This window comes from Chelonia mydas, chromosome 1 (assembly GCF_015237465.2).
Source record: "Chelonia mydas isolate rCheMyd1 chromosome 1, rCheMyd1.pri.v2, whole genome shotgun sequence".
Taxonomy (NCBI): domain Eukaryota; kingdom Metazoa; phylum Chordata; order Testudines; family Cheloniidae; genus Chelonia; species Chelonia mydas.
Window position 1 is genome coordinate 152,610,171 of NC_057849.1, and position 16,709 is coordinate 152,626,879.

Sequence of the window (16,709 nt, forward strand, 5' to 3'; positions counted from 1 at the left end):
TTAGTCCGATCTGGGCGACTAAAACTGTCGTCGCTTAAACCGAGGCTGCAAGTAGGCTGGGGCCTGGGCTTGAGAAGGGTCAGGCAATCCAGAACCAAACAGTCTCAGGGCTGGCTTTAGCGTGGGCGGGGCTCAGGCAGCCAGTGGGTAAGCAGTCTATATGCAGGCAGGGGCCTGGGCTTGTGAAGGTTCAGGTGGCCAGCAAACAATAGTCTTAAAGGCTGGCTTTAGCCTGGGCAGGGCTCAGGCAACCAGCAAACAGTCTATAGCAGGGGTGGGCAAACTTTTTGGCCTAAGGACCACATCAGGGTTGCGAAACTGTATGGAGGACTGGGTAGGGAAGGCTGTGCCCCCCAAACAGCCTGGCCGCTGCCCCCTATCTGACTCCTCCCACTTCCCGCCCCCTGATTGCCCCCCTCAGAATCCCCCACGCATCCAACCCTCCCTGCTCCTTGTCCTCTGACCACCCCACCCGGGACCCCAGCCCCTAACCGCCCCCAGGGATGCCATCCTGTATCCGACTCTCCCCCTGCCCCCCCGTCCCCTGACTGCCCCGACCCCTATTCACATCCACACCCCTGCCCCCTGGCAGGGCCCCCGGGACCCCACCACTATCCAATTCCCCCTGTTCCCCATCCCCTGCCCCCCCCATAACCTATGTCCTATCCAACTGCTCCCTGTCCTCTGACTGTCCCCCAGAACCCCCTGCCCCATATCCAACCCCACAGCCCCCTTACCATGCCGCTCAGAGCAGCATGTCTGGGGCTAGCCTCCCCAGCCAGGAGCTCAGGGGCCAGGAAGGACGGTCCCGCGGTCCATAGTTTGTCCACCTCTGGCCTATAGGTAGGCTGGGGCCTGGGCTTGAAGGGCTCAGGCAGCAGGGACGCGGGCCCACCCTACTCCACTGCATCCCAGCCCAGGGCCCTAGCAGGGGCAGGGTTGGCTGCCCCTGCATCGGCAGGGATCCAGCTGCACACGCCAACTCAGCCGCACCTGGTTTGCAGCTGGCGGCACGGTGGCTGCCCATGGTCTACTTCTTGCCTCCCCAGGGGTTAGTAGCTCTGGCCTCCCGGCCTTGTCTGGCTCCTCAGGGTACACGGCAGTGGGCACTCCAGGTCAGTCCTCGTCAGCGTCCGGGACTTGGGCACAGCCAGGCTAAGGGTCCCCTGCGGACTGCTGAAGAACAGGCGGAGCGTCGTCGTCCTCTGCAGGTTCTGCCCCCACTGGGCTGCAGGGCCTGCCTTCTATAGTTCCGGCCACGCCCCCTGGAGTGTAGTGGACTCTTGCTCACCCCAGAGGAGGGAGGCCACTCCATCTCACTGCAGTGGCATTCAGCTGTCTTAACCATGAGATTGTCTTCTCTCTTCCTGAAATCACCTATCTCATTTACTACACACCTTCCAGCTTCTGCAACAAATGAGGCAGGGATTCTACAGATGACAGCTTCTTTCACTACACACTCTGGTTGATCCCTAGAGTAGGTCCATTTTGTGCACTGGATGAGGCGGGTTCCTGTGGGGGGAAAAATAGTATGTGTAATTAACGATTGTATCACTATGAATACTCATAAGAGGGCTGAATAAAGGTTGCACAGGTAACCTTAATTCTGACATCTAACTTTAAGGTTGCGAAGTCAAGCACCCAAATGTTCTTTTAATGTAGTTTTTTTGCATGTTAATATACGTATATTCACAAACCAAAGGGTAACGGAAAGTTAAATTTTTGGTACTTCAGTTTTGATAGTTTTCCTCTGATGAAGGTGAACATACTTGTATATTGGGAATGTTTATAATAAAATGTTTGTTTTAATTCATTTACTTTAGTATGGCTAACTCCATAGGAAGGTTGAATGGTGATTCTTCTCCAGTGCCCACTCAGGCAGCTCCAGTGCAAGATTAAATGAGGCAGTGGTAAAAATGCCTGTATAGTGTGAACCTGAATCTTGGGATCAATTAGAGTATATTTTTGCCAGTGTTGTGAGGAAACTTATTCATCATGACTTTGGCTAAGGTGAGAGTACTGGTAGGATACAAGGTCATACAGACTCTGTCTAGACTAGGAAAAGTAGCTGGGAGTCTTATGTTTACAGTTGCCAGCTAAAACCTTGTTAAAGTCGATGGGCCAATTATTTAATATGCTAGATAATATATTAGGTAAAACATCTTTAAACAAGTAGATAAAAAACATAATTTTTCCCTCATGTAGACAGGGCTATAGTGTGCCAAGGGCAGGACTGACACCAAGAGTAAGAGAGACAAGGTGGATGAGGTAATATCTTTTATTGGACCAACTTCCGTTGGTGGAAAGAGACAAGCTTTCGAGCTTCCTCTTTCACCAGCAGAAGTTGGTTCAATAAAAGACTTCACTTATCTTGTCTATCTAATATCCTGAGACCAACACAGCTACAACAATACTGCAACAAAGAATCAGAGTGAGCAACTACGTGGGTAAAAGGCCACTGGTAGTGCCTTAGCAGAGGGGTTTTGCAAGTAGAGTTGCTTGTGTGCAGTTTTTCTGTTTACCATCTCTGTCTAAGATAGACAGGTCTTGTGACTAAAAATAGTCTAGGAAAAAATATCCTGCGTTTGTGTTACTGTAGTTGCCAAGTTTTGTGTAGCTTCAAGTGATGTTCCTTACAAACTGATTTTTGCTTTCCAACATGAGTGGGAGCAGGCGTGGGAAGGATGAGGAAGTACAATCAGAACCTCCTTCTCACCCTTCTCTCATTTCTAGAATAGCAGAAGCATCCAAGGATCGAAAAGAGAAACAGGATCCTGCTCCTACCACACTGTTCACGTATTTGGCTGGGAGGGGGAGGATGGAGGGGGATGAGCAAATGTATAGGAGCATGCTTGGTAACTGGAGGGGAGGTGGTTGATGCTGGAGTGAGAACTTGGGCAGCAGTTGACTCTTTAGGCAGATGAGTAGCTGGTGGGGTGTGTTTGAGGAGTGGGGGATAGAGTTCTGTAAGTGAAGGTGCCTGAGGCCACTGTGAGAGTGGTGGGTGATCGCTCCTGAACTTTTAATCTTGGTTCTGTCTTCCTACTCTCACCAGCAGCTTCTGCTCCCAGGTAGCTGTAACCAGCCAGGAGCAGAGGCAGAGCTGGAGCAGACCGTCTACGCATTTTTGTTCTTAAAAGTTATAATACTTTTGTTACCAGTTCTTCTTATTTTGTCCACCTTTCCTGAAATGAAAAAAATTGGGATGTTAATCCAAAACAGACAGTAAGTCATGCAATTTCTCTTACTGAATGGAAAGGGTTGAACTTTTAGGTTAGATCTGTAGACAATTAAGGTGTTAGAAGTACAGATTTTTTTAACACTTGAAGTTAAACACTGAAAACTATGCAACAAAAAAGTGAAGTTACCACCTTTCTACATAAAATTGATCTTGATGTGTTTACCCATAACGGTTTTCTGCTTTTAATTTTTTAATATGTAATACAAATAAATAAATAACATGCACTGATTATAAAGTAACATTGCATAAAATGTTGCAATTTTTTAATATTTGTTTTTCCAGGGCGATTAAAGCATTTCAGGAGGTGCTTTATGTTGATCCCAGCTTTTGTCGAGCCAAGGAAATTCATTTGCGACTTGGGCTTATGTTCAAAGTGAATACAGACTATGAGTCTAGTTTAAAGGTAGGTTTTAAAATTCTTAAGTTCTGTTTGGCAATTATTGCAAATTTCATTGCATTTTAAAACGGCAAATAATCTGTAAGCTTACATTAGTAATATCGTAATTTTGAAAGTAGAAGTATCCTTATACATGATATTTGAGTAATTGTACAGCCTCTCAGAGAGGGTAACAGTAGAGGGTGTTTAAGTGCCAAATGAAAAGCCTGGCAAAGCTGTGGGTGGGCGCTGGCATTCCAACAGTTTAAATTGAGTGTACAAATTCTTGGGTTAGTGCTCTAACAAAAATAGTACATTATGGGGAAGGAAAGTGTATAGAAGGGAGATGGAGAGGATGGTAAAGGAGAGACTAACATTGGCAGTTTGGGGTTCTAGAGATCTTTCCCTCCTCCGTTCAGTCTCACCCATTGAAAGCAAAGAGAAAATGTTTAGGAATTGGTGCAGTCAGGAAGCATTTATTCAAAATGAAATTAGTTTCCCTTCATCTTTTTATTTTGTTAAAATGTTCCTACCTGGCAGTACATCCTGATTACTCTTACACTTCCTAGTGCCTGAATGACCTCTTAGGGAAAGAAATCACTGTCTGATCAGTTAGAAACTGTTTCTTAGTGTAGAATACTTCTTCCCACCTCCAACTTCTGTGTCGTCTTTTGTTTCCTTCCGTTTCTGTCCCTCCTCCTGCCTCATTCTTTGGTTGCCTTCCATAATTTCTCTCCTTACGTATCATTTGTCTTGTTTGCTCTTGCTTTCTCCAGTCCTTCCTTTTCCCACTCTGTAGTATAAACGTGTAACTTTAAATTCACCTGTCCTGGAAGAAGGAAGTATTTTTTTACAGGAACTTCCTGTTATGCAATGGAATCCACATTGCAGGGCAGCAAATATTTGAATGTGAAATGTAATTTTAAGGCTATATTTCTGTATATTAAACCCTCTTGATTCTATATGTATGTCTGTTCTTCTTTTATCTCATTCTGCACTCTGTAACTCAACTTGCCTAAATCCAATAAGAAAAAATATTGGGCACAGGGAATGTAGAACTGCTTTGCTTTCCACTTTCTGCCAGTTTGCTTTTCCTCAGATCTGCATTCTGCTTGCTGTCTGAAGCACATCATCAAAGAGGGAAGTAGAGCATTGATCAGAGGAGTACTTCTACCTCAACCTTTGTAATACCCAGGGACACTGTTGCAACTAGCTTTTCCATTTCCTGTCAGGAGAAGAAATCCCAGCTCATGAGTCTCAGGCAGAGTGGGTAACTTTGATTAGAAGAAAGGGGTGTGTGTGTGTGTGTGTGTGTGTGTGTGTGAGAGAGAGAGAGAGAAATGAAGTGACAAAGCAGGGCTGGGAAAGGCTAAAGGTTTGGCAGATCATGAGTAGTCTTGAATGCTGTACCATTTTGCCCTATTCCTTTATATTTGGGGCATGCACATGGCATTGGATCTTATGAGTGTAGGCCAAAAAAGGAAGGGAGGACTGGATGAATTTTTTTAAGGAATGGTTTTGGCACAGAAAAAATGTAATAGTTAATTTACAAGGAAATATTAATTTATCTTTAATTATGCAGTGAGAAAATTTTGAGCATTTTCACTTTTAAAATTTTCACTTTTAGAAAAACAAAGCTGTTTCTATAAACTGGATATTAAACTCTTACCATTGAGCCATCTGATATAGTTCTATCACTGAATTTAGTTGTGATGTAACAAGGAAAGTTGATATGTAACAAAGCTGATTCTGAAACTTGTGACATAAGTAACTGATGTTATACTGCTATGTTGGTTGTAAATCTGCTTATTTTTCTTCATATTTTGCATTTTTTTTAGTATTTGCTGTTCCTAAAAAGTGAAACTCAATAGTGTAATAGGCTTGGGAACATAAAAACTGTAGTTTCCTGACTGGTTCATTACTTCAGTATTTTCCATTGTAACATACTCAGAAGTTAATGTAGACTTCTTGGGCAAAGTTATTCTGATGGAAAATCAGTTGACCTGGTTTTACAGATGGCAATCTTGTTAATAATTTTCTTCATTTCAGTGGAGCCTACCCTCATTCTGTATAAATCTTCAGATATCTGGAATGAGGCAGAGGTTCCTTAGAGCTGTGGTCTATCACATGTTGCATTCAGATATCAAATGGAGTGAGAAGTTTTTCATGTGTGCACAGCGCCACTGTAACCTTAGGAGATAGTTGCTTTAAAAAAATCTTGATTTAAAATAATGCATTTGTACTAAGTATTTTTAAACCATTGTAATTTGGCTAAACAAAAACATGTCTGACCATCAGGATTCTCTGTGGACCAAATCTTTCTAATGCCTCATCAGGAAGTGATTAGTTGCCTTAAACTCCATGGAAGACATGTGTCTAGGTGCTTTCGAAAATCCCACCAGGTACTTGCCTGCATCCTTAAGTGTTTAAATACCTTTGAAAATCTTGCTCTTAGTTGCTGTGTGTGCAGCACTTTGTATAATATACATGTATCAGTCTTGATGCTGCATTAAACTGTGCTTTTGCATAGTATGTTTCTATAGTTACAGATATATACACAAGTTACACTTTTGTACAGTGAGTCTAACTGGTCATACTCTGAGAACTTCTGCAGTTTCACACAGAGTTGTGGTTAGAGACTGCACAGGTCAGGAAAAAAAAATCCCTAAATGGAAAGCACAAAGAAAGAAAGATGAAGAAAGTAGAATGGTGATCAGAGCCGTCAGTTGGGTATTGCAAATCGGGACGACTGCCCTGGGCCCCACGCTCTGGGGGGCCCCTGCAGGTAGGGAGGTGAGGCAAGCAGAGTGAGGAGGCCAACGGGGAGGCGAGTGGCGGGGGGGGAGGGGCGCGTGAGGAGCCCCCCTACCAGAACCTCTCCCTCCCCTCAGCACCCCCCCCCCCCCCGGGAGGCTCCGCCGATCAGCGCCTCTCCCTCCCTCCCAGCGCCTGCCACGGATCAGATGTTTTGCAGCGTCAAAAGGTGCTGGGGTGTAGGGGGAAGGAGGGCACAGCATGCTTGGGGGAGGGGGCGGAACTGGGTGGCGGAGAAGCAGGGTGGTTGTGGGGCCTTGGAGGAAGGGGTGGAGTGGGGATGGGGCCTGGGCGGAGCCAGGGGGAGCACCCCACGGCGGATAGGCACCAAGTTTCTAATGTCCCAGGCCCTGCACCTCCCAAGGAGTCTTAACCAAGAGGTAGAGGTAGGAAGTTTTCATGGGTAATGAACATTCCACTTTTCTGGAGGGACAGTGGCAGATGAGTTACCCACATCCTGGAATATTGGAATTCATTTGACTTATATTGTGAGGACCTTGGTACAAAGATTCAGGACACTAAAGGACAATTATTGAGTAATAAGATGTACCCAGCTTCAGATGATTGTTCATAACTAACAGAGCTGGCCTTAAGAATGAACAATTATCTGGGGCCTTGTGCTGACATAGCAACTCATTGTTCAGTTTAGTCTTCCTGTTTGACAGTGTGGCAGGAAGGGGAGGCAGCTCTCCATATTATGATCTCTTCTGGCTGTTTGGGGCCCCACAAATTATAGCACAGTTCTTTTAATGTAGTCTGAAATACCATAATAGTTTTTGATGGTATTTAAACTTTCGTGTTTGTTTGTTATGGCTAAGAATAAAGTAATGGTCTTTTAATGCCAAGAGATGAGTCATCATCAGTAGGAGTCTTGAGGCAAAGAGGAAAGGAAGAGGAAAGGTCAATGTTTTCCATGATTTGTACACAATTTTAGAACATTAACATAAATCATCTATATTTGATGTAAGCAGTTTTAAACATAAATAATTTTTACTATTTTAAGGTTTCGGATTATAAGGATAATTATTAGAGTGGTGCTCTTTACAAAGCATGAAATCAACCCTCTTTTTAGAATGCTTTTTAAAATCATTACTTTTACTGGTAAATTATAATTAGGACCTTTTGTACTCTGATATTGTGGCCCCAGAATTTGGCACAAAATCTGGCACTTATTGAATTTTGCTCTAGACTTTAAGCTTACACTTTAAAAAAATGTTTCTAGTCCTTATGGTTGTAAAGAAAATATTCCTCTGACAAACTTTGTGAGAACTGGTGCAGTGTTCTCTTCAGAAATATCTGAGAGGCATGAGCTGCCTATTCATCACAATGCGGTGCTAGTTCTGAAGTATAATGATGACAAATGCGTTAGTGGTCTGTGGTATACAGTAGGTCAGAGTAGTTGATTTGGCTTTAAATTCTGTGACTATTAAAGGTCATTACTTTATTATTGATCACTTCAACAGAATCAGCCAGGTAATATTTACTGCACAATCCTAAACCATTTCATAACTTATCAGACTCCCCAACAGTCCTATTCCCAACCACTAAAACAAATAGCACTAAGAATACTATATTGATTATTATAATCTGTTTTACATTTAATCAGTGAAATCATCCATTTCTTAATTTATATGAAGTTGCTATGGCATTTCTAGTCTGTTACAGTGGAATGCCACTGAATGCCGGAGACCTTGACACACAGTATCTGGACTAGGGCTGTTGATTAATCGCAGATAACTCATGCGATTAACTAAAGTTTTGATTGCACTCTTAAACAATAGATTACCAATTGAAATTTATTAAATATTTTGGATCTTTTTCTACTTTTTCATATATATTGTATTCTGTGTTGTAATTGAAATCAAAGTGTATATTATTTTTATTACAAATATTTGCACTGTAAAATGATAAAAGAAATAGTATTTTTCAGTTCACCTCATACAAGTTCTGCAGTGCAATCTTTGTCCTGAAAGTGCAACTTACAAATGTAGATTTTTTTTTTGTTACATAACTGCACTCAAAAACAAAACAATGTAAAATTTCAGCGCCTGCAAGTCTACTGAGTCCTACTTCTCGTTCAGCCAATCGCTAAGATAAACAAGTTTGTTTACATTTACAGGAGGTAATGCTGCCCTCTTCTTATTTACAAAACTAGAAAGTGAGAAGAGGCTTTTGCATGGCACTTTTGTAGCCAGCATTGCTAAGTATTTATATGCCAGATAGCTAAATATTCGTATGCCCCTTCATGCTTCAACCATCATTCAATAGGACATGTTTCTTCTTTGCTAATGACGCTTTAAAAAAAAAAAATGCCTCAATTAAATTTATGACTGAACTCCTTAGGGGGAGAATTGTATGTCCCCTGGTCTGTTTTACCCGCATTTTGTCCTATGTTTCATGTTATGATGACCCAGCACATGTTCATTTTAAGAACACTTTCACTGCAGATTTCACAAAATGCAAAGCAGGTACCTATATGAGATTTCCTACAGCACTTGACCCAAGGTTTAAGAATCTGAAGTGCCTTCCAAAATCTGAGAATGACGAGGCATGGAGCATGCTTTCCGAAGTTTTAAAAGAGCAACACTTCAATGCGGAAACTACAGAACCTGAACCACCAGGGGAAAAAAAAAAAGAAAATCAACCTTCTTCTGGTGGTATCTGACTCAGATAATGAAAATGAACATATGTCGGTCCGCACTGCTTTGGATTCTTATCGAGCAGAACCCGTCATCAGCATGGACGCATGTCTCCTGGAATGGTGGTTGAAGCATGAAGGGACATATGAATCTTTAGTGCATCTGGCATGTAAATACCTTGTGATTCAGGCTACAGCAGTGCCATGAGAACGCCTGTTCTCACTATCAGGTGACATTGTAAACAAGAACCAGGAAGTATTATCTCCTGCAATGAAAACAAACTTGTTTGTCTGAAAAAAGAAAAGGAGTACTTGTGGCACACTTGAGCTGTAGCTCACGAAAGCTTATGCTCAAATAAATTGGTTAGTCTCTAAGGTGCCACAAGTACTCCTTTTTGCGAATACAGACTAACATGGCTGCTACTCTGAAACTTGTTTGTCTGAGCGATTGGCTTAACAAGAAGTAGGATTGCATTGACTTGCAGGCTCTAACGTTTTACATTGTTTTATTTTTGAATGCAGTTTTTTTGTACGTAATTCTACGTTTGTAAATTCAACTTTCACGATATAGAGGTTGCACTACAGCACTTGTATTAGGTGAATTGAAAAATGCTATCTGTTTTTTTACAGTGCAAATACTTGTAATCAAAAATAAATATAAAGTGAACACTGTACACTTTGCATTCTGTTGTAATTGAAATCAATATATTTAAAAATGTAGAAAAGATCCAAAAATATTTAAACAAATGGTATTCTATTATTAACAGTGCGATTAATCGTGATTAATTTTTTTTAATTGCTTGACAGCCCTAATCTGGACCTGATCATGATCATGATCATAATCAGACTGGAAAAATACTCTCTCTCAGGATGAGTTGGACTCTGGCTTTGGGAAAGCTATGAGCAGCTTTACAGTCACTAGAGCTATCCATCTTGAGGCTGGAGAAGTCGGTATTGCATGAATTCTCATTCAGTAGGTTATTGTCACAAACAAAGAGTAGAAAAATGTATTTAATTGAAGCGCTCATTTAACAGAAATTCATGGTTTTGCAAACACTGTTCCAACTCCCCCACTAGTGGAAACCTTGCTTCTCGCTACTGACATAGGTGGGTGGATTTTTCATATCCCATTTTTAGAAGACATCAACCACACAACCTCATTTGGTGCTTTTGCTGTCTACAAAAGAGACTTATGGAGCCCAATGAGTACTGTGTAGCAGAACTCCTGCCCAGTTACATGAAGGTTGGAAAACCAGTTTGTGAGAGAGATGACTATAGTTTGTATCCACCTTCTTTGTTTTAGGAAGTCAGTGGTGTCTCGAAGATAGCTGGGAGTGCTGGGACTGTAGGGCCTGAGGAGGGAGTCTACATAGCCAGACAATCCTGCTGTCAGGGTGCCAATGCCTGAGATGATGGGGCATCCAGGATTTCCAGGTTTATGGATCTTGGGTAGCAGATAGAATACGCCTGGTCGGGGTTCCAGGGGTGTGTCTGTGCGGATTTGTTCTTGTGCTTTTTCAGGGAGTTTCTTGAGCAAATGCTGTAGTTTCTTTTGGTAACCCTCAGTGGGATCAGAGGGTAATGGCTTGTAGAAAGTGGTGTTGGAGAGCTGCCTAGCAGCCTCTTGTTCATATTCCTATCTATTCATGATGACGACAGTACCTCCTTTGTCAGCCTTTTTGATTATGTTGAAATAGTGCAAGTTTCAGCGATTTAAGCAGCAATTGGATTGAAAATGAAATTTACAAGGGCAGATGCTTGAACAGCTGTGGCTCTTAACAAGCAGTTTAATTGTCAATTATCCAGTTATTGGGATACCTGGTTTTATGAATGAATGTAGTTTCATTCATAAAACTTTACTTATGAAATTATATTAATAAAGTGAACAATTAAAAACAATTGCATTAATCAGTTCTACATATGCACGTTAAAGGTATCTGCTTAGAATCAATCAATCACTATCCCATCACTTATTCAACTTACTGTAATGCCTTTAATTTTTTTTCCTTTTTTTAGGATATGTTGGAATACCTGTGGTATCATATTTGAGTTTGTAACTTGTAAACTACTGTGAGGGTAATAAGTTGAAAAATTAGGGAGTTATTGTTGCCATGCTCCCATTATTGAATCAAAAATACATGAGTGAAGATGTGTAGCATCATGGCCCTGTGTCATCTTTTTGAAGTTAAGAAAGTTGGGCTATTTTCAGGCCTCAAAATGTTGTTTCACCGCATTTATTTTTCAAACATGGTTAAAGCATTAATTGTTAAAAGCTGCAAATATGCCAAGTTTAAAGTTCTTAAATCAGATTTTTAATCGGAATAAAATATGGTTGAAATAGTTCAATTACATTTAGTAATGAAAAGTCTTAGTTAATGTTTAAACTCATTAATGCAAAATATTTCACTGTAATCCTATTCCTCTGGCAACTGTTTGAAAAAAGTATAAAATACTTTAAAAAAGATGAACAAATACAAAGAAATGTATCTTTAGCTGTTCTTAGTCTAAAGGGGAAAAAAGCATTTTGTGGGCTGAAGCCCAAGCATGACAAAATCTGTCAAAAGATTATTTTTAAACAATTGTAGGTAGACAGAAAATAAGGGTTGCAAGTTAGTGCTCTCTAACTCTTACACAAATTGGCAAGTTTTAGTTATCTGTATGATATATACCCACACATGTTCTTTGATAAATCATAATTACTTAAGATAGGAAGCTTTGTAATTGAATCAACAGCTGGAGTTGTTCATACAGCTTTTTTTTATTATGGATCACTGAATCTCATGCAGTAAGGATATCTTTCTCCCATTCAGTATTCTTTAATCAGTTTGCTACTTACTTTAGTTTTCTTGCAGGAGCTATTATATAGAAAATATTCTAGTCACCGTATCCTGTAATTACAAAGAAGTAAATTGCTAAAAATTGGTTTGTTTGACGTTCTGTGCTTCTGATTTTTTTAAAAGAAAAATAAACAGTAAAAAGAAAAATAAGTGTGATTCAAAATGTTTAAAAATTCAGGCTAATGAATATCAGAAGCACTCCATTTTTTTCAGTCTGTAGACCTTAACTTCATACTAGATTATTTAATACAGCAATTCACATTTCTTGGCTTGTCTTCTCTACAGTGTTAGCTCAAAGTATAGGTTTAGTGTTGTCCCTCCCCAGTTCCCATGCACACAAAGATCTCTAGCTTCAGCTAGGTGGTGCGTTTTGACCTGTTGAGGGTTGTGGGTTGAAGGTCCAAAGGCTGCTGATGCTTGAGCTGTAATGCAGCGGGGACTCAGCTACTCTGTTGCTGCTATTTCAAATGCTTTGTGTTGTTTTGCAGTGTGACTGTTCGTACTGGAGCTAGGTTAACCTGAGAGCAGTTAACTCCAGTACAGATAAATTGAGCTAACACTGTAGCAAAGACAGGCCCTCAATCAACCACCTTCATTTTCTCTCCTCTGGTAGTCTTTTGGACTGTAGTTTAAAAACAACTAACCTCTGAGATGTTGTACAACTAAAGGCTTAACGTCTTGCCATGTTCAAACGTATAGCCAACATGAGTACTCAGAGATGGTTCTGACAAACATTACAGTGCACTATTTAAGAGATTGCCTGGGAAGAGAGAACCTTCTTTTGGCCAGTGAAAATCCAGTCTTCATTAAGTTTTGTTACTTGAGTTGGATTTTACAGCTATGATTGGTTGAGCAAGTGATTCTTCTGAACAGATTGATCTCATTCAGTTTATGTAAATCGATGACCGTTGTTGATTCTGTCTTGAGCACTTTTCTTTTGTCGTATTCACGTAGCTGATTTCTGGTGTTTTGATTGTGCAGTGCGGGATGAAAGAGACAGTGTTTATGCCTCACAAACCTCTTTCCATAAAACATGAATTAATTCCAACTTTGGAGGACCCTGGAGAGCAGAGTTGATCTGTCAGCACGTGCTGCACATCATCCTCTTTCCCTGCAACCTCCTGTGCTTGGCGAATGGCGCCTTGGCTGCATGCCAACACTTTGATTACGCAAGGATTACTGTGTCCTAGTTATCCAAACAAAGACGGCTCTAAGGAACATACATATCACACCTAGGTCATATAGTCAGAAAAAGCTATCTCTGACAGAATTGCACTGAGCTGGGATCAGGCTTTCCCTGGTGGTAAGTTGATGTCAGAATTGTCAGCTTCCAAATGATGGCTTGCTTAGTGTGCTAAATAAATGTACAGCTGTCAATTAGGAAAACTTGTTACATCACCACTAGAGATAAGAAAAGTAGTTAGAATAACCATTTTAAAACATTATAAAAGGTTTTGATTTACAAATTACTCTATTATTGAATGTCTTGCAGTAAGATTGGCAAATGTTACTTTTTGTATTTGTTGGTTTTCTTTTAATGGATTAAAATCACAAAAATCCATGTATTTGGCCACTTTAATGTTAAGGGTATGTAAATGAGGATGATAAATACATTTTAAGAGAATCAGTGATTCTGTGTGTCTGTAATACACACATTTCTAGTGGTAAGAGTGAATAGAATGTTTTAAATTAGATTTAATTCTGAGATTTATTTTCATTTTATGATTGTGTTTAATACATTCAGTAAATGAGTACATACGCAAGCACTGTACTTTAAATTTCTCAGAAAGGTTACATCAGAAATTGTTACCACAATCACATAGGCAAGTCAAGGACTCTAAAGGAGACAAAATAGTCTTCTGATAATCGTACTATTATAAATTGCTACATATCAAGCTATTTCATTACTTCAGCTGTAGCACTTGAAAAGATACTTTTTAACATTCAGAACAGAGCCTTGAAGGTAAATCCTCTTACTCAGGATTTGAATTTCTATAGACTGCTGTCTGCCTTGAGGTATTGTATGTCGTCTCTGAACTGCAGCGGCCTCTCCTGCATAACAACTATTTCACACAGCAGTAGACCGCTTCAGTACCGCAATATTTGTGTGAGGTGCAGATGTTTGCTAGCTGCTTCTGTTTGTTGCAGAAATGGGAGTTGGAAATTAACACAGTGTTTTGTAAATTTTGGTGTTGACGGTAGTAACTTGTGGAATTGTTTGTGGCTGATTAGCTTAATTTATTAGTATGTATGATTTTTTTTTTGTCTGTATTGACTACCTGAAAAGAGGCTGCTGTTTATTGTAACCAACTAGAGGTGTAGGGTGGTTCATGTGTGTTTGACTGCTTGAAAGATTGTTGGTTTTGTATATGCAGATTTGCAATAATTGTTTTGTATAAGTGCCTTGTTGTTTTTCTGTAAAATCTATATACGTCTTCTGGATTATCTGTAGTTTTACAGTGTGATTTGCTAAATGGTGCAGTCAGAAATGAATAACATTTTGCAATTTTTGAGATGATGTTGTGGAATTTGAAATTGTAAGGTAATGTGTGTGCGTTTTTTCCTATTTAGTGATTTAGCAGCATTGGTGAGAATATTCCTGCTATTTCACTGTGTAGTGTTGAATACGGGTAGATTTAAATGCTGAAATGGGCAGTCCTACTTATGCAGTTATCTGTTCTCTCTCACTGGGTCTGATGAACATAACCATTCTGAAAAGGAACCGCCAAATAAGTGTCAAACATTTCATTTTTGATCGGTTTATTTTGTAGAATAGTATTACTAGGTAAAAGCAAATCTGTACCTTTCTGTTTTATGTTAAACATTAATAGGTGATGATAGTGTCCGTGTAAAATTTAGGCCCTTGCACAGGCTTAAATATACAGGTCTCTACATCTTTTTCTATCAGAAAAAATGTAAAGTAGACCTTTTTAATTAATTTCTTTTAATCATTTTTAAGTTGCCTGCTTAGTATTGCTATGGTAACAGACCAAAGGATGTCTCTGGGGCACACAACCTGCATTGCAATGCAAGTGAGAGGAGATTTTAACTTCTCTATCACTGCTGAGCCCTAGAAAGGAAAACAGGCAAGTCTAAGCAATAAGCTGATATTAATGTTTTGGTTTAACATTTTATTTTAGAAGTCGTGTGTCCAGTGTTTTCTGTATTCTTTTTTGGTGATTGAATTGTTCAAAAGTATTCATGATGCTGATATGATAAACTAGGGTTTATAATTAATGTTGAGATGACTTCATTTTTGGCAACTATTTGCGTGCATGGATGAAGTTGACAGAATGCAGTGAGGATGTCTGTTCCATTTATGTATGGCTTAGAGAGCATCCTTGTAATTGGTGGTGCAGCGTTAGTCTTTATAATTATCTTGAATTGTAACACTGTAATTGTTTTTTTATTTTATTTTACTTTTATTTTAAGCTGGTCATAGATATTTCTAAGTAAAAATCCTATATATTATGGACCCTTGTTATAGTATCATTCTTGCAAGTCAAATTCTATTGAGATGTTATGGGAGTGGTATCCTTGTTTTTACAGCTTTCTTGAAAAGAGGGTGAGTGCATCGCTTTCCCTGGAACTTCGTTTTAAATTTTCTTGTTTCATTAATAACACCTACTGTTGCTTACCTGCTTGGTACTCTAGCTACCGGCAAATAAAATGTCATACTTGCATACTAACAAGATTACGTATAGTTGTTCAGTAGCCTCATTTACATGATTTATATTTCACATTAAATTTGGATTTAGTCAGTATCTAAACATTGCTGCTACATTGCTGTTACAATCTGGATTACAGATTGCTGTTACAACCTGGATTACAAATCAAGTATCTTATCTGCTTCATTGAAATTTAGGACTTGCTGTAGGTACCAATATTCAGTAGGCCTTGTACATTGCAGTAAGAAAATATTAATCCAAGCTCTACACTGTATGTAGGAGATTTGTTTTCTGTGAAGTTTCTTGAAAAATGCTGAAGCATTTAAGTTTGTATGCATATTCCATCTATTTGGATATACCCAGTTACTCTTAGTTTTCAGTTTCCATGTTAATGCTGTTCATTGAATTAATGTGAAACTTGCACAGCAGAACCTCAGAGTTACGAACACCCCAGGAATGGAAGTTGTTCATAACTCTGAAGTTTACAACTGGACATTGACTTAATACAGCTTGAAAACTTTATTATGCAGAAGAAAAATGCTTCTTTTAACCATCTTAATTTAAGTGAAATAAGCACAGAAACAGTTTCCTTATTTTATAAAAACTTTTTTAAACTTCCCCCTCCCATTTTTTTTAGTAATTTACACTTAACACAGTACTGTACTGTATTTCCTTTTTTTCCTTCTTTTGATCTCTGCTGCCTGACTGCGTACTTGCGGTTCTAAATGAAGTGTGTGATTGACTGGTCAGTTTGTAACTCTGGAGTTCATAACTTTGAGGTTCTACTGCAAAATGTTTGGTCATGTCTAAACTTTCTTGTAGACAAACTTTATTACTTTGATTGTTTGGCTTCCCCTCTGGAGAAGGGGAATGCTTAAGAAATAAATTCAGAGTTTTTATATTTTTTTAAAATGAAATCTTTTATAATATTTGGTACAGACAGAGACAATTCCAAACATTTTACAGAAGCTATCTTTTACAATAAAAACTGGGACAATTGATTTCTAAGTGGTTTTGAAAATTGTAGCTTTTTATATGAAGTCATTTATTTTTAATGCTTTAATATCTTGATAAACAGACGAGATGCTCCAAATCACTGTACTTCTGAATCTATTTTATTTTTCTGTAGTAAATA

General features: G+C 39.4%; 1 protein-coding gene across 15 annotated transcripts in view; it reads left to right on the forward strand.

Annotated features, from left to right (window-relative positions):
* Window positions 1–16,709, forward strand: part of KDM6A (lysine demethylase 6A) — a 269,102-nt gene that overhangs the window by 147,165 nt on the left and 105,228 nt on the right. For 14 of the 15 annotated variants that reach the window (XM_037902842.2, XM_043538113.1, XM_037902856.2 and 11 more), the window contains one exon: window positions 3,524–3,644. The exons of the other annotated variant lie outside the window; for it this stretch is intronic. In XM_037902842.2, the coding sequence (XP_037758770.1) occupies window positions 3,524–3,644 (121 nt within the window). The remainder of the gene's footprint in view (window positions 1–3,523; window positions 3,645–16,709) is intronic. 15 annotated transcript variants of the gene reach the window in all.